This window comes from Cetorhinus maximus, chromosome 18, assembly GCF_964194155.1.
Source record: "Cetorhinus maximus chromosome 18, sCetMax3.hap1.1, whole genome shotgun sequence".
Lineage (NCBI taxonomy): Eukaryota > Metazoa > Chordata > Chondrichthyes > Lamniformes > Cetorhinidae > Cetorhinus > Cetorhinus maximus.
The window spans coordinates 42,604,693-42,622,835 of record NC_135896.1 but is presented as its reverse complement, the minus strand read 5'-3'; the positions used below and the strand labels follow the sequence as shown (position 1 = coordinate 42,622,835).

General features: G+C 40.0%; 1 protein-coding gene across 1 annotated transcript in view; it reads left to right on the top strand.

Annotated features, from left to right (window-relative positions):
- Positions 1–18,143, top strand: part of LOC144693109 (uncharacterized) — a 94,213-nt gene that overhangs the window by 52,113 nt on the left and 23,957 nt on the right. Inside the window, exons 2-7 of the mRNA XM_078562524.1 lie at positions 160–212; positions 687–791; positions 8,448–8,555; positions 8,690–8,846; positions 11,300–11,469; positions 15,348–17,874. Of these exons, the coding sequence (XP_078418650.1) occupies positions 8,541–8,555; positions 8,690–8,846; positions 11,300–11,469; positions 15,348–17,874 (2,869 nt within the window). The 5' untranslated portion in view covers positions 160–212; positions 687–791; positions 8,448–8,540. The remainder of the gene's footprint in view (positions 1–159; positions 213–686; positions 792–8,447; positions 8,556–8,689; positions 8,847–11,299; positions 11,470–15,347; positions 17,875–18,143) is intronic.

Below are 18,143 nucleotides of genomic sequence, written 5' to 3'. Positions count from 1 at the left end.
ATTTATTGTCTACGAATCAGTGACCATATTAGAACAGGACATAATTAACAGCTTGCATGGAACATCAGAACCTATGTAACCAAAACTCTGATGTCTTTGTGTGGTGTTTGCTCTATGTTATACAAATATTAAATACTATTTATTTTAATGCCGTTGTAGGTTCGGTCCAGTGTTTAAAAGAGGCTGAGGCAGACCTTGGGGAGCGTGATTCTGTAAGTAATAAATTTTTAATGCACTTTGGGTCAAATATGTTGCTTTTACTGGATCTCAGTGTAGTATATTGGATCTTTAAAGTAGTTTTAAAAATAAAACTTAGGATTTATTAAATGCATTATTGTGGAATTTTATTTTAAAATTTAAAACCAAAAATTAAAGAAACCTTTCTAATTTGATTGTATTGCATTCATTGAAACAATATAGATTTACACATTTGCTCTGTTGTGTTAGTTTCAACCTTTAGTTTGTTAAGTGTTTAACATTTTCCCAAAAATGCCTAGATCTTAATACAAAGTGTTGAGATAGCCAGTAAACTTAAAAATACAGATGCAGGCAGTGTAATGTTAATGATTGTATCAATTGTTGCTGTTCCATTATAAAATATAAGCTGCTTTTGATGGTTTTTTTTGAGGCTAAGTTAATATTTCATTTCAAAGTATTGATTTCACTTGTAATTCATTCTCTCACAGGTGTGTGAGCTGCCAACAGAATTTGTAGAAACTGTTAGACCAAGGCCTCAAGGGTCTTCACCAGTATATGATTATTCATTAATAGAGGGATACAAAGGCAAAGAGGTATGTAAACAGATATGAGGTTGAAACAGCAATGACAAAACTGCTAAAATCTGGGAGTCATCTGCAATTTGGCATTGGATGAAACATCATAGGTTGTCTGACCATCATTTCCTGAGGTTTGTTTTCTGTGAATGCCACTCCCCCTGGGACTGGCGGATTGTGGAATCCACTCAACTGCCCCCCCATCTCCCCCCCTACCCCCGCAACCCCCACTCCCACCATCAAGGTGAATCCTGAAATTATTTTGCACAGTTGTATTTGCCTGTTTGGAAATAAAGCTTACCCTGTCATTCTTCTTCATACTACAATTCCAGTAAATTTGACCACCTGCTCTTATTCAGAGAGACATGTGTATGTAAATCCTAGACTAATAAGTTTAGGCAATAGCAGGAGAAGTCATGGCTCTAATAGTGTTGAAGGAAGTTACATTTTTTGATGCATGGGATTTTCACTCCAAAATCAGAAATTACAGACTGGATTTTTGCTACCAATGTGGTACGTTGTAAGTGGTTAGTGGTACGTTGGGAAATTCCCAGACTGAGCAGATTCACCTCGGTTTAAAGGGCCCTATTAGACCCAATTTTCACTCTGGGAGTCAGGGTCTTTCTGACTCCTACGTTTTTAAAACCCAGCACTACATTTTTATGAGTTACTTTGATTGCACTCTTGGTCCAAAGCTCAATTAGAATGAAGGCTGATATGACTATGTTTCAGATTTTGTCTCTTCTATAGAAATTTAGAATTATACAGAACAGAAGGAGGCCATTCTGCCCATTGTGCTTATGCCAGCTCTTTGGAAGAGCTAACCAATTAGTCCCACTCTCCTGCTCTTTCCCCATAACCATGCAAATTTCTCCCTATCAAGTATTTATCCAGCTCACTTTTGAATGCTATTATTGAAACTGCTTTCATCACCCAGGCTGTGCATTCTAATTCAAGAACGAAAGAGTGCTTCAATCTCCCTGAGGCATGGAGCTGCCTCAGGGAGATTGAAATGCTTTATGAAAAAATTAATAAAGAGCTCAAAAATTCAATGAAACATGTCCCCTCATGTGTCACATGAGATGGGACATGTTTTAAGTTCAGATGAAACTTTTTATTTAATTTGTAATAGCTTCAGGAAACCTCATCCCACTTGTGGATGAGGTTTCCTAAAAAACGTAAAGGCCGCTTGGCCTTTTCGCCTGCCCACCAACCGTAAGGTGGACAGGTACTGTAAAATTCAGGTTTATTACCTGGTTAATGGCCTTAATAGGCCTAGCAATTATCGGCGGGCACGCAGCCAACTCCAATGGCGCCCACCGAATGAAATATCGCGCGTCATTTTACGTTCTGGCATGTCGGGCGCTCACCCGCACGCCGAATGTAAAATTCTGCCCAGTGTATTTAGGGATGGTGACCAAATGTGTTGGGAACTCTGAATCTCTGTACCTCAATAAGCTAAGTTCTTTTTTTCATTATCAAGTATTGCAGAGGTTGTATTGGGGTTGTAGGGGTCATATAATGCAATTATGTTTATTTATCCAAAAAAACCTGTCAATCAGTTGTCTATCTTGTCTATCAGTGAAGAAGGCCAGAACAAAGCCATATTTTCCGTGTGATTAAAAATCCTTCTAGAATAAGGGCCAATTGAGATCAACAGTAGCAACTTAGCAAATTTTGAGAATAGAGAAGAACCATTTGTCTTAACAAGCTTGTTCCTTTTATTGTCTGATCTCAACTGATTTGTGATCTTAAGGCAGCTTTCTGCCTGATTACTATATCCTTTCATCCTCTTTTTCATTGGAATCAAGTTTGAATTTATTTATACAATAAATTTATTTATCTAATAAATTTATTTATCTCCTGGTATCTTTTTTGCCCCATATCTCTATTATCCTCAGTGTAGAATAGTTATTGCTGTATTTCGTTTCCTAATTTCCTTATTTAGATATTCTGCCTGCTAGTTTTTGAACTACTTGTCAGTGTGAACAATTGATCTAGTGAACTTTATCAATACTCTTCATAATTTTAAAAACCTCTATTAGGTCAGTTCAAAGTTCAGCTTGTTACCCCGTGGAGACCATTAACTTTTAAAAAGAGTTATGGATTTCCAGTGACCAACACAAATAATCACACAAAAGGATTTCGTATTCTAAGACTTATACTGTAACAAATAAGCTGAAATCAACAATCACTAAACATTACTTTGTAGACATTCAATACACTAAACTACAGGAAAGATACTCCCTAGTAAATTCTTAACACAACCAAAAACACCACACCACTTTACACATTACATTTCACTCTCCTCAGGAATGTAGTATTGTGTATAAAGTCCCAAGCTCCTCTCAGCTTTAACCCCCAACTAGAGTAAATATTACAGTGTCCTATTAAAAGAAAGTACCTTCACTCAATCTTCTGAACATAATCAAATGGACTTCCAGTAAGAAGTCACCTTCTGGTGACTCCTCGGTCTTCTTACTCTCCACAGGCCTCCTTTCTTCAAACAGGGTATCATCCTCACTAACAGTCCTTTTCTTCTGATTGCCATACTTGAAACGTTAACTGTATGCCTCTCCGCAGATGCTGTCAGACCTGCTGAGTTTTTCCACGTATTTTTGTGCTTGTGTTTGGCACCTGTTCTTGGTCTTCTTCCTCAAATCTCTCTGCCTGACTGTCTCTGAGAGTTTGTGAGTCTCTACACAGCAGGACCAGATGCGTCCTCCTTTGTGACCCCGTGTTAAAATTTGTACCTTACTTTCAATAAGTTTTGGTTTGAGTTTCTGTCTCCATAACAAGCAGGTCACATAGTTTTGTCTCTGGGTAGATTTAGTATGAGGTCACACCCCCTCTCCAAACTATTCCATCTTACCTTGAATTAAAGGAGACAGATTAAAACATATTAAAACAGATTGAATCTTATTAAAAAAAAGCTTCTTCCAATTTAGATCTGAGTTTGCTATCATCTTGATTGTCCTGTGTGCACTCTCTAATGGCTGTCCTCCAGATGAGCATCTGACAATTTCTACTACATAGCAAACATATGTTTCATTTGTTCCTCTCTATGCCTTTGCTGCCAATCACAAAAATTATGAAGAATTTCAATTCAGCTTCCGGTACATTCGTTCAAGTAAAGCATTTCCTAAATCACAACTTTTCCTTCTTCCTCCAAAAATAAATGCTGTTGGTCACATCGTAATTCAAGTGGCTTCATCCACCAAAAAATTAAAAAACCCTGCCTCCTCTTGACTTTTCACAGTATAATCACGGTCAGCCCAGTATCATTTAGTATCAGCCGGAGGAGATTTGCTTTTTAAGCTGTAAAATTAAAATGTAAAAGCTGCAACCAACTGTTGTATTTATGTTACTATAAATAACTATATGTCAAGTAACCTTTGCTAAATGTGGGAAAATGCTGCAGGGTTGTCACACCTAATAGCCTCACCTCCTGTACTAGGTCACACCCAGCTTTGTGTTGCTGCATGTTTGTCTTTTCTTTTGTCTTTTTGTCCAAGAAGGTAAGCAGAGATGCAAGAAAATGCAAAACCTAGGAAAAGGAATTTTATTGTTGTGATTGACACTCAAGCACTGACACAAGTACCAGTTGGCAGAACTCGTGATTGTGACTCAGACAGTTGCCGATTCTGTGGCAGATTGGAGTATATAATCTACTGTGACACTTTGCTGCAGTGCCCAGGATGTCCTGCATTATTAGATACTTTTCAAAACCTGTTTTCCTACTCAGATGGGTATGCAAGATCAGGGAGATCTCTTGGTGCCCTGGCCAACCTTTCTCTCCCAACCAATGCAATGAAAACAAAATGTATGGCCATTCATTCATTTGTTGCTTGTGTGAACCTGCTGCAAATTGCCTAATGTCAAGACAATGATTGCACTTCAAAAGTAACCCATTGGTTGTAAAGCGCTTACAGATGTTCACAGGATGTGAAAAGGTTCTAAATAAATGCAAGTTCTTCTAACAAAAGCATTATTCATGGCAGGATGATTGGAGTGGCTACAGGAAACAAATAAGTTCAATTAACAACCACACTGCCTATTCCCAAAAGATTGGGAGTTAATATCCAAAGGCATTTTCATAAAAGTAACAAATTATTTTAATTATGAAATAGTAATAAACATTCATCAATGCATAAACACACTGATGCAAATATACTGAATTTCCAGATCTACATTCTGTAATATGCCTGTGATCATTAATTATTTGGCTTAAACACCATCATAATTTCTGCTCTGTTTGAAAACTATTTTTGGGAAAAAAAACACCTTCATATAAATTCCCTTTTGTAGTTTAGTAGTTGCAACATTTGCAATAAATAAAAATTAGGTTTCAAAATTATCCATAGTGAACATGGCTTTAAAAAGGTTTTCAGGATTGAATAGCAAAAAGATTTGGAAACGAATTGTTTTAAATATGCTCGCCCCACTTTAACATGTACTTAAACCATTAGATCAGCACTTGGTCCATTAGCATAAACCTTCACTTACTCCACATTGAGCACACAGTGGCAGCAGTGTGTACCATCTACAAGATGAACTTCAGCAACTCACCAAGGCTTCTTCGACAGCGCTTCTCAAACCTGCGACTTCTATTGCCCAGAAGGACAAGGGCAACAGGCGCATGGGAACAACACCACTTGCAAATTTTCTTCCAAGCCACACACCATCCTGACTTGGAAATACATTGCGGTTACTTCCTTATTGCTGGGTTAATATGCTGGAATCCCCTACCCAACTGGAACACCTACACCACATAACAGCTCACCAACATCTTTTTAAGAGAAATTGGGGATAGGCAATAAATGCTGGCATTATCAGTGATGCCCAAATCCCATGAGCAAATAAAATAAAGGCATTCATTTTATCCCTTTCTGGGGCACATGTAGAGTGTGTGCTAAAATGTATCAGCCTGGATTTTGTGGTAGAACTCACAGTGAGGCTATCAACACTCACCATTATTAAATAGGACACCAGCCAGAATCTTCCAGTGACTGCACATGAGCAGTTAAATGTGGAAATCAGAAAGTTGCTATCCAAGTTGCCCTGCTCCTCCAGTAGCTGCACTACACTGATATCTCTCCCAGAATTGAAGCACATGGGAAGGCTTAAAGTTGTGGTACTTCCCGACTAGATACCCACCAGAAAAGGATAACACTTGCCCATTCAAGTATGAGTGAATCTTTGACAGTGATATTACCACTCTGACACCAAACATTTACATTTGTAAGTGTGGAATTCACATTCCTTCAGAATTTAATCATTCTTGGAGATTTAAAAATTTTATTTTATTAACTTTATCTTTTTGCCTATTTTACCCCTTTCTTTCTCTGAATCCCACTTTTCCTTCACTCCATTTTGCTTTTTGTACGTCATTTTTATTGAATTAAATATTCTAACTCACACTTCGTGATTTAGATGTGGCTCAGTAGGAATTTTTAAATTGTGAACTGCTGAAAAGAGAGACATGATGTCAAAGCTTTTGCCTCTTCAGGGCTAACCTGACTAGTACAAAATGAAAAGCTTCAACAGCACATCTCTCTTTTCAGCGCTACCCAAGTTCTATACTACCAAGTAACAATTTTTAATTTGATAGGTTAATCAGACACGCCAATGCTTGCCCTGTTCATACAAGTCCAGATTCCCTGTAAAGAGCGCTGTGTTGTTTTGGCCCTCTAATAACTGCAAATTCCAGTGTAAAAGCCCACAGAAAGATTGTGGGAAAGTGTGTGTATAATAAATAACGAGCAAATTTCATTCACTGTTGACTGCAAAACCTGGGCCAACATTTCTTAACAGAGGTCTATAGTTAAATATTAAAGGAAATTTAGAATGGTGCAATTTCAATTTTAATATTGAAAGTCTGAAAATACAATGTCTGCTTTAAGAAACAAAAGCTTTATGGCTCTGCCTGAAAGTAATGATGATTTTGGAATCTCCAACTGTCAAGATGGAGGTGAAAAAGAGGGAGGGCAGTGGATTGACTGGAGGAAGGCTGAGGTTGCGGGAGGGCAGGGTGGGAGGCAGCATGAATGTTGATAGCCTCTATTATTTTCAATTCCCTACTCCAAAATCTATTCCACCTCAAGGCCATTTTGACAGTCTCAACAATCCATCAACTCCTCTTGCAGCTCGCAATCCACCACAGTGGATAGATTGAGGGCGGGTGTGTAACTGAAATCAGATCCTCCACTAGGTTCCCCTTCAGCTGCCAGATACTGGAATCTTTTCCCACTGCTGTCAAACCTAGGATCACACGAGGAAAAACTGTTTTATGCAGCATGTGGTTAGGAATTGCAATGCACGATCTAAGAGTGTATTGGAGTCAGATGCAGCCAGAGCTTTCAAATGGGAATTGGATAAACACCTGAAGAAAAAAGCTTTGCATGGCTACAGGGAATGTAGTAGGGAGTGGGATGAGGTGAACAGCTGTTGCAGAGAGCGGGCATGGGCATGATGGGCCAAATGGTCTCCTTCTGTATGTAATCAGTCTATGATTCTATACATTTGCAGTATTTCCAAACTCTAGAACCACACTGCCCAATGTTTACTATTCCCTGTATGTTGTGCAGTAATATCAGATTCAGAAGCCCTCGCAATACTAACAGACACTGGTACTGCAACCCCACAATCCTGCCATTCCCTGGAACCCTTCAGCTGGGGCTAGCTGAGTGCAGGATCCAGCCCCATAATTCCAGACCCATGAACAGTTCTACATTCCAACCTCCAGTCGGCCAAACACCAAAATTCCTTTCTGCAGAGTTTCCAAACCCCAGGGCCCTCTGCATTAGCCCTACATTGTAGGACTCTGTGCTCGGTGTTGCTAATCTCTAAGGCCTTGCACTGAACTGCTGTCAAAATTCAGAATTACATTAGTGCTGCTAAACGGCAGGACTATCCCCTGCCAAACCCCAGCATCCCATTCCCTCATATATGCTGCCAAAGTACAGACACCATAATAGCTTTGTCTCTCGCACTCCAAATAGCAGGTACCTTCTTGCTCCCTGGTATACCTTTTCTACCATCATTCTATGTATCCTGCATTTTTTCAAAAAATGGTGACATCAAATACTGAGTGTACAGGTAAAGTCCATCAATTTATATCTTTTCACAGAAATTTATGGGATTGAATCTGCAATACACTGGGCAAAATCCCAGAAAACCACGGGGGTCTGTTTAGTTCCTGTTTTCAAAGGGGATTTGGGAGGTAGTGGGTTGAAGATGATGGTGCCCCATTCCCACTGATGTTTGCCTGTTTAAAATAGGCCAGGAAACAGACAAGCAGTGCTCCCATCTGAAAGAAGGAAGGAGCCCACTCACAATTTACAAATCAGGATCCTATACTGTATTTAGGACCCCTTGAAATGTTGCTCTTCCTTTGGGTGAAGTGTGTGCTTCTCCCAGTGGAAATGCTGAACCAGTGGTCCTTGAACTTCCTGCTGCAGAATCCAATGAAGCTGCCATTTGCTCCATTTGTGCCTACAATGAAGATGAAACTTCAATTATGCTGCCTCCTAAAGATCCTCAAAGAAGATTTGTTCTTCCATCTATGGGATTGTTTAACATAGATTTACTTCAATGCAAGTTCTATTAAGTTCCATGATAAAATCCTTGAAAATTCTCTCTCATTTCAACCGATTACTGCATTTTTGCCTGCAGGTGCTGGAGGAGATACCACATGAGGCGTTTGGCGACATCACAGACCACAAAAAAGATTTAGAAATTTTGTCAAAGAAACAATTATCTGCAAAAATGAGTCACAAATTGGTAAGTTCAATTTTTTTTTGCTGTCTATATTTCTTAAACTTTTGCATAATTTGGAGACTAATAGGACAAAAAAATGATAACTACCTGCTGCACTATTTACAGGGGTTTGCTTTTTCTTCATGTATTTTTTTCAGGAAGAAAAGGAAAAGGATGTTGTAGAAGTGCTTGTGAACACAGAGGCTGAAGTAGGTGCAACTGGTTTCAGTGTTAAGAGTGGAGAAAAGGAGGGCATATTTATCAAACATGTTCTGAAGGAGTCTCCTGCTGCAAAACGTCTAAGCATGAGAGAAGGTAAAAAATGAAAAACTGACCTGGATATTCACTGAATACTGCACAAAGGTTTCAAAGGTTTTAAGGTTTAAAAGGTTTAACGGTTTTAAGCTGGAGCTGTGCTGGAGCAGTAAAAATTGACCTCAGCTTCTCTGGGCTGGGCAGGAGTGAAATCAACCAGTAATCCTCCTGCTTTTCATGACCTTGTGAACTCTACTGGCAAGCGCAGGTGGTGACAGAATCCAGCTACATGCTGATGTTTGAATATTTTGAGTTGCACTGCAAACACAATGGAGGCCAGCAGGGACCTTAAGAACCAGGGCAAATGCTGGGAATGTCCTCCAGGTCCACAGAGGATTAGATGATTCCCTTGATACACGTGTAAATGGGCCTTCCACCAATCTTCCACTGAGGTTAAGGCAACCAAACCACAGAACCACTAAGAACATTTGTGGCAATCGTCTATAGGAGAGGAGAAGGAAATAGGGAAAAAGATACTGAATATTTGTACGCTGTTATCACATGGAATCGCTGTAGAATCATTAGCCTAGATATATTAACAGATAAGTGCTTAATGCATCCAAATGACATTCCTCAGTTCATGCATAGGTTAACATGTGTAAGGAAATAACAAACAAAAGAATATCACGCAAACCCATTGTCCATCTGCTAATATAATCAGCAGTCGCTTCCAGGCTGATGTCATGGAATAATAACATGAACATTTAACTCGTTCATCTACATTTCTTTGCTATTTTGTTTTAAACAGATTAATGTCTCTGCTAAACCGCAAAGAAAGAATTTAATGTGAATACCTTAAGGGTTGATACAGAATCTGTTAGTATCCTGCTGTAAAAAAACAGAAGATTGTGTTAAGTCCAAATTTCCTAAATAGTCTATGGATGACATAAAAATTAAAATTATTTGTAAAATGTACAAATATATTTTGCTTATTACAGCTTCATAAAATACTAAAATTATGTGTCACTTTAGTCTGTAAAACTCTGACTTGCATGGTAATATCTATTGTTTTAAAGAGAATCTGAAAGCATTCTAGGTGTCTATGTTAAATCAAATGAATAGATTACTGTAAGTGGGATAATTCTTACCCCTCCAGATGCAGCTCTACATGGCCATAATATAGAAAAAGGGTTTACTTGTGCATTTCAGGACACCAAAGTCTGTTTACAGGAGGAGCTGATGGAACATTGGAAGAGAAGCAATTGCTAAAATTCACAATGCTAATAGTTCCCTTAGTATTAATTTGTATGCACATACAATTCATAGCTGCTAAATTACAGAGAAATAATATGCTAACGCTAATATTATAGAAAAGAGGATTGAGGGCCGGATCTTGTGGTGGTAACAATGGTGAAAGTGTCAGCATTTGCCATCGTTACTTCTCTGAAACTGACAACAGTTTCTGAAGTCCATACATGCACAGTGAAGTGTGGCAATCCAGAAACTGCTTTCATGGATTCTACACTCCCCCAGAAGGTGTGCTGTTGCAGTGCCCCCATACTGTAATCAACTACAAATCACTGAACTGATCAGAACTTTTCCTATTATGCTGTAATATCACAGTTAAAATCTCCCCCAGAAATTACACTTTATCAAAAAGTTGTAATTTTTTTTTCTAATGGGCTACTATGTTGTAACTGCTGCTGAAGAACCTCTTGTGTCCTAGAAAACTAATTTTATATTTGCCTAACATAAATATTTTCCTTCCTGAAAAAAAATTCAATTTTTTAAATTATAATTTTTAAAATGTTTATGCTATTTCAACTTCTAATGTGCTGTCTATGAGAATTCTTCAATGTGATTGGCTGCTTGTCCTGCTCGATTACATCATTGATACTGGATGCCTGGAGACCCCCTTAACCTGGTGCCAGATTAAAACTAATGGGAAAAGGGAAATCCACATTATTAAGATCGCTAGATACAAAGTGCAGCTTTCTTCGAGGTCAACAACTAGCGCCATTGCTTTGTTGCAGATTACATCTGAGCCATAAAGTGGAATTTTCTCTGAATTACACTAAGTGCGGTGGAGGACGTGAAAAAAGTCATCTTTCCTACTGGCCACAAGGGCAGATTTTTGCACGGGAAAGTCTGCTTCCCGCCTCATTAATTATGCAGGCACAGAAACACGCCGTATCACCGGTAGCTGACCCCTGAATCGTTCATCACACCATTACCTCACAGTTTCTTCACTCTGGGTGCCAGATCTAAACTGCAGCTGTGCACAGTTCTCAATGCTTGCAGCCCAGTGCTGCTCCAGTGAAGACATGGCCCCGAAAGCCAAAAAGAGTTCAATGACCCATCCCTGGAATGACTTTCGGAGGCCCGCTGTGATGTCCTCCACTGTACCAGATAGTGTTTTAATTAAGGAGCTTTGCCAAAGATACTGAAAGCTTTAGATTCATTTCAGGGTCCGATCTCTTTAAAACCCAATGTACGATTTTGTTTTCTATCAGGTGATCAACTTATCAGTGCTACAATTTATTTTGATAATGTCAAGTATGAAGACGCACTCAAGATTTTGCAGTACTCAGAACCATACAAAGTGAAATATTGCCTGAAACGAACAATATCTAACGCAATAGGATCTGAGGCAGTTGAAGTAAAAGGAAGCAAACCTATTGCGGTGGGTCTATTTTCTGTAAGAAATAAATGTTCACTACCTGTACTGCTAATGTTATTTTCTTAGGAACTTACTTCAAACAATATAGTTAAGTATAATCTTTTGTCTTTTTATTATTAATTCCAGGGATGTGGCTATACCAGCACTTATTGCCCATCCCTAATTGCCCTTGAGAAGGTGGTGGCGAGCTGTCTTCTTGAACCACTGCAGCCCATGTGGTGGTGTAGGTGCACCCACAGTGCTGTTAGACTTGGAGGGGCACTTTAATAGGAGTACTACTAGGCAGATTCAACACTGAGAGAACAGGAAAGGTAGCACATTCACAATGACAGAAAGATTACCATTTACTTTCCACTCTTACTCTTAAAACATGGTTCATTATTTATCCAGAATGTAATTGATTAGAGTATGGGTGGAATTTTTATGGTTAGCTTCCAGAAGATGACAATTGATGAAACCTCTTCAGAAGAACAAATCTCTGTAATATTCCACGGGTTACTGTTTTCAGACAGAACCTGACATTTATCACCATGTACTGGTTTAGGAATATAGGAACAGTGATAGGCCATTTGGTCTATTCAACCTGCTTTGCCATTATTTATTTTAGTAATGGCAGCTATATCTTTTCAATCCCAGTCTCACATCCATTCTCCATATTCTAGAATGGGGAGACTGCAAAGACAAGTTACTGAATGAACAAAGATAGCACATGTGATTAGACCTATTAATTACCTGGAGAGCATGTTATGCTCTAATATGATAGAACAGCTCCAGGGGAGCAGAGAATTATTGCATGTGGAATGTGTTGTTAAGCATGTCAAACTTATTTATGGCACCTAATCCCCGTTAACCTGGTCTCATCTCCAAAAAGCACCATTGCGTTCATTTTTGTTGAAGCAAATTTAGTTTGAATGCCTAAAGTATTTCCTTTGCACACTTTCTGGTAGCTTTTTCCCTTTTTTGTCTAACCACATTGTCTTTTTCCATTTGCTATTGGGAATCTATGGGAGAAATTCAATACCTTTGTGGACTTTAAAACTAGTGGTAAAATGACAAGTTTAACAATGCCAAGCCATGCCTCCTCCTCCCGCGCTGGTGTCCAGATACCTGGTGGCAAATACTGTGCACTCATGATGTTATGGAGGACACAGAAGATCGCCACAAACTTGGAGATACACTCCAGTGTGTTCTGGAGGGTTCTCCCTAAGTGAGTTAGGCGTTAGAGGTGTTTCCTCAGCACGTCAATGGTCTGCTCCATGATGATGCTAGTGGTTCCATGGTTCTTGCGATCTATGCTTTTCCTGTGTGTAGTTGGAAGATGAAGATGTTCTTCAGCCCTGTGTACAGGAGGTAGTTTTTATCTTTGAGCACCAACCCTATGGTTCTCTGTGGAATTGCAAAGATTGCCACTACAGCAGACTGCTGTAGAATGAAGGTAGCCCCATGCACGTAGGCTGAACTGAAAAAATCAGGAATCCTCTGATCCTGCTTCTCCGATGTATTCACCTCTCCTGGTATAGATGGCCTCCATCACATCCTGGATAATGGATGGCATACTGAGAGTTGTTGGTTACGTCATCCACTCCCAAATGGAAAGATCCAGATGCATAAAAGTTCAATGCCACTGTAACCTTTACAGTTCCTGGCAGGGCTACCCTTGGCCTGGTGTGAGGTTCCAGGTTGTGTTGAAAGAGGTGGCATAAGTTCTATGACCACCTTCTTGTTGAATCAGAACCATCTCAAGCATTGTTCCCAGGTTAGATGAAGGTAAGGGAAGTGCTCTTGAGAAACCCATGGTGGGCACAGCCTTCTGTGAAGAGCTCACCTCCTCCTTCCTCTTCACAGAGCGTCCCCTCTCAGCAACCTCTGATCCATGCTGATCATGTTGGATACTGCAGCTATTGCCTCCATTCCTCGTATAGGGTTGGGCCACCAGATCCTCTGGCCTGCCTGAATGTATGTAAGAATTCACCACAAAGCCTCCAAAAACAAGCCTCAGTGCGTCCATGATGTTGCCAGAGCAGAAGTAAGTTAAAAGCACCTTGCCTGCAAGTAGGATGCCTGGACCTTTAAATAGCACTAGTGAGGGTTTCCTCGTGCTGCTGAACACATGTTCAGCATTTGGTGCGCATGCAGAGACCAAATTTGTGAAACGTGTACCAAATCAGGCATCTCCTCGCGTTGCTGACGTTGCCCATGCTAATATGCTGCCCAGCATGGGGTGCCATGTAGGACATGTTGGAAGTGGTCAGCTGCGCGACCAACAAAATTTTAGTGCTTTGGAGCTTCCATAGCAGCAATTGCAGTGCCACTGCGGAGCCCAAAGACATGGCCATGATCTTTTGATGTGGCATTTTCTGCAAGAAGTATGAGGAGAGACCTTTGTCCCAGTCACACAGGATGTCATTTGTGAATTTGAAGGGTCATTTCATTTCTGAGGTGGCTGCAGAAAACTGATTGGAGGGAGCCAAACATGAAATTGTGGTATGTTTACGGACTTTGGAGAGGAAAGGGAAGTTGGAGATAGGGTGGAAGTTCACAAACACAGTGAGGTCAAGGGTAAGTTTTTTGAGGAGCGGGTAATGATGGCAGATTTGAGAGGGAGAAGGACTGAAGCTGAGGAGCGAAAACTGTGAACAACCTAACACTGGGGCCAGGAGGGGAAGTTGGGTGGTCAGCTGTTTATTGAGGATAAGGTCAATGGAGAAGGAGGTGGCTCTCATGGACAAGGCAAACTTGGAGAGGGTACAATAGGAGATCGGAGAAAATCTGGAGAAAAATGCAAGGTCAAGACTATGGCAGAGGCCAACCTAGGGAAAGTTTGGACTGATGGACTTGAGGGATGGGAGGGAAGTGGTAAAGGTAGATGAACTTTGTGACAAAGAAGTCCATGAGTTCCTTGCACCTGTAGGAATTGAGGATGGAGAAGGTGGGTGCTTTGTAGCAAAGAGGAAATGTCAGGGGGTATTTTTGCATTCCAGGATAACCCTAGAAGAGTGGGCATTTTTGGAAGGCATAGCCAGAACCTGATCAGGCTTTATGCGATCCAATCAAATCTGACAATGAATGGTTAAGCCAGTCATCCGCAATAATCATTCAAGTGTCCATCTCTTTTACTTAGGGGAGTGAAAGTGAGGGCCATACCAGAGGGCGCAACCAGATTGCAAGAGAGTGGTGGTTTTAATGGGACCAAGGGCATTAAAGTACATTAACTGTGAGGGTGTTATTGAACAGAGTGGCAGCTGCTCAAATGTCATGATGAGTGAAGGCCCAAAGGCTGGGCAGTCGGGAATTTACAAGTGTAAGTGACTTGAGGGATAGTTTTTTTCCACATTATGTAGGTATATTATTTCTGGTCTAAAGCCCACTTGCAGAAGATTTCTGTTTTCATCTAGTACCGAAATTATAGCAGGTATTTTACACATAAGATAAAATTGTGGTTTATGGGAAGGTGACTTTTGGAATAAGTACAAGAAAAGGGTATTAGAATATATCTGAATTGTAACAGTGTAAATACGGTTATTACAAATAGCTCACATGGGTATTTCTAGACCCACATCAGCATGAGAAAACATTGAGTACAAAATCTAGCACATTTGCAAAGCAGATTAAGTATTAGAAGTGCCAAAGATAAAAATCTGTTATAGAGGTCAGCCTTACAAGTGAGCTAAGCACTACATTCAACAAAAACATTGTGGGTAATTTTGTAAGCTTGTCTCTCTTTCTATCAATCATTTTTTAAAATCCATTCATGGGATGTGGGCTTTGCTGGCTGGACCAGCATTTATTGCCGATCCCTACTTGCCCATCCTTAGTCTATCAATCTTATGGATTTCTTTCATATAAAAGCTGATGAAATAACGGTACATACTTTCTCTTAGGGAACAGAAGAAGATTTGTTTACAAAACTTTATGGAAAGAAAACAAAAGTAGCCAGAGATGCTTCTGAAGAAATGCGCACAAAAACAGAAACACAAATGCAAGAAACTACTCAGAAGGGGAAAACAAAGGTGGCTGAAGTACCTGATGTAACTTTTTCCCGCCCCAAGTTTCCAGCTTTCAAAAAAACAAAGTCATACAGCCTGGGCAGATCTCACAGCTTATCAGAAACAGAAGAACGTGATCAACATGACATAACTGCAACAAGCACAGATATAGAATCCCATTTGAAAACAGCAGAAATGCCCCAAAAAGTGAAAAAACGGAGAAGAAAAATAAAACTTCCACATATTGGTGCAAGAGGAATAAAAATGGGGAAGACAGAAGCCTCTGAGGAGGAAAAAGAAACACCTTCTACAGGTACTAATGAATCATCTACTTTGAAATATGACACACTCCAACCAAATGCAGAAAGTACACCACAAAGCTCAAATAAGACCACAATAACAACTACAAAACAATCTGATCCAAAGCTGGAGAACCAAAGCCATGAAATGGATTTGAATAATATTAATACTGAATCCAAACTCAAAATGCCAAAACTCAAAATAGCAAAATTTGTGCTTTCAGAACCAATTCTGCCCACAATTGATATTGAGACAAAATTGCCAGAGGCAAGTACATGTTTGCAAACATCGGATGCAAATATGGAGCAACAAAAAATTGAAATTGAGTATTCAAAAAGAGACAGTGATGCCATATCAGCTATTCCGATTGCAGCTTCAGAAATTGAATTAAAAACGGATAGTGGAATGTCAAAAGTTAAGTCACAAATGGGTGGGAAACAGGGGGAAACAACTGGCCAGCCAACACAACAGTATACCTCACAAAAAGAACTTGGTGCCACAGATATAAAATCTGATGCTTCATTGCCGTTACATGAGAAGCAAGAAGCAAGTATCAGCAAGCAAGTTGCTGAGATTCAGCTTCCAAAATCTGAAATGCGAACTAAGAAATCCAAGACTGATAAGCAGGAAAAAACAAAAAAGCCCAAAAAGAAAGAAGCCAAAGATAAAATGACTGGAACACAGCCAAAGCCTTCAACACTTGCAATTGATGTCAGCTTAAAGAAAGTTCACACCACAGTTTCAAACACTGACACAGATGTGAAAGAACCAGCAGTAAAAATGATTCCAGGCAATTTGAAGGGTGATATTATATCTGGGATTACTGAGCTAGAAGACCATGATTCAAGTATAGATGTCAGCATGAAGGAGCCACACAGTAACATTTTGGACAACAAACATCAAACTGATATGAGGGACAGAAACTGGGAGATATTTGCAGTGGAAGCTGAGGCAGCTGAGAAGATTCCGAGCATGCATGTTACAGAAGGAGGAAACATGAAAAAGTTCAAATTAAAAGGACCGAAATTTGGGCTTTTAGCAGCTGACATCAAAGGGCCCAACATTGATGTCAAACTCCCCAAAGATGATATCTCACTCCCAAAAATGGATGTGGAAGTGACAGTGCCAGGTGTAGATGTAAAACCAGGCAAGATAGAAGGTGATCTCAGTGTTGGAGACATTGAACTCAAAGGACCAGATGTCAGTCTGAAAATGCCTGAGATGAAAAAGCCATCAATTAATGTTCCAAAAGCAAAAGGGAAGTTTGATGAAGATACATCCATGTCTAAGCCGGAACTTGACTTTTCAAAGCCTGGACTGTCAGTGGACATTAAAGCTCAAACAACTGATACCCATGTGCCAAGAGTAGATGCAGATGTTGCAGCACCAGATCTGAAGGTGAAAGGTGATGGTGGGAGGTTCAAAATGCCATCCATGAAAATGCCATCATTTGGTGTTTCAATTCCAAAATTAAAAGGTCCAGAAGTGGATGTGAATGTGAAGAAGTCAGAAGTCGATATTTCACTAGAAAAACCTGAGGTACATATTCAAGGGCCGAAAATTGAAATAGGAGCTCCAGAATATGAAATTGATGGACAGGCACCAAATGTAGAAGTTGAAGGACAAGGAGGGAAAATAAAATTGCCCAAATTTAAAGGACCAAAGTTTGGATTTACTACACCTGAAATCAAAGGGCCCAAAATTGATGTCATCATCCCCACGGTTGACATCTCACTACCTAAATCAGATGTGGATGTGAAAATGCCAGGTGTAGATGTAAAACCGGGCAAGATGGAAGGTGATCTCAGTGTTGGAGGCATTGAACTCGAAGGAGCTGATGTCAGTCTGAAAATGCCTGAGGTGAAAAAGCCAACAATTGATATTGGTTTTCCAACAGTGAAAGGAGTGTCTGATGTTGATGCATCCATGTCTAAACCTGACCTTGACATGTCAGCTCCTGGGCTGTCAGTGGACATCAAAGCCCCAACAACTGACATTCATCCACCAACTGTAGATGTAGATGTTGCAGCACCAGATCTGAAGGTGAAAGGCGATGGTGGGAGGTTCAAATTGCCGTCAATGAAAATGCCATCGTTTGGTGTTTCACTTCCAAAATTCAAAGGTTCAGACGTGGATGTGAGTGTGAAGAAACCAGATGTCGATATTTCACTTGAGAAACCTGAGGTCCACATTCAAGGGCAAAAAATTGAAATAGGAACACCAGAATGTGAAGTTGATGTGGAGGCACCTGATATAGAACTCAAGGGAAAAGGAGGGAAAATTAAATTGCCCAAATTTAAAGGACCGAAATTTGGATTCACTGCACCTGACATCAAAGGGCCCAAAATTGATGTCAACCTCCCCACAGTTGACACCTCACTACCAAAATCG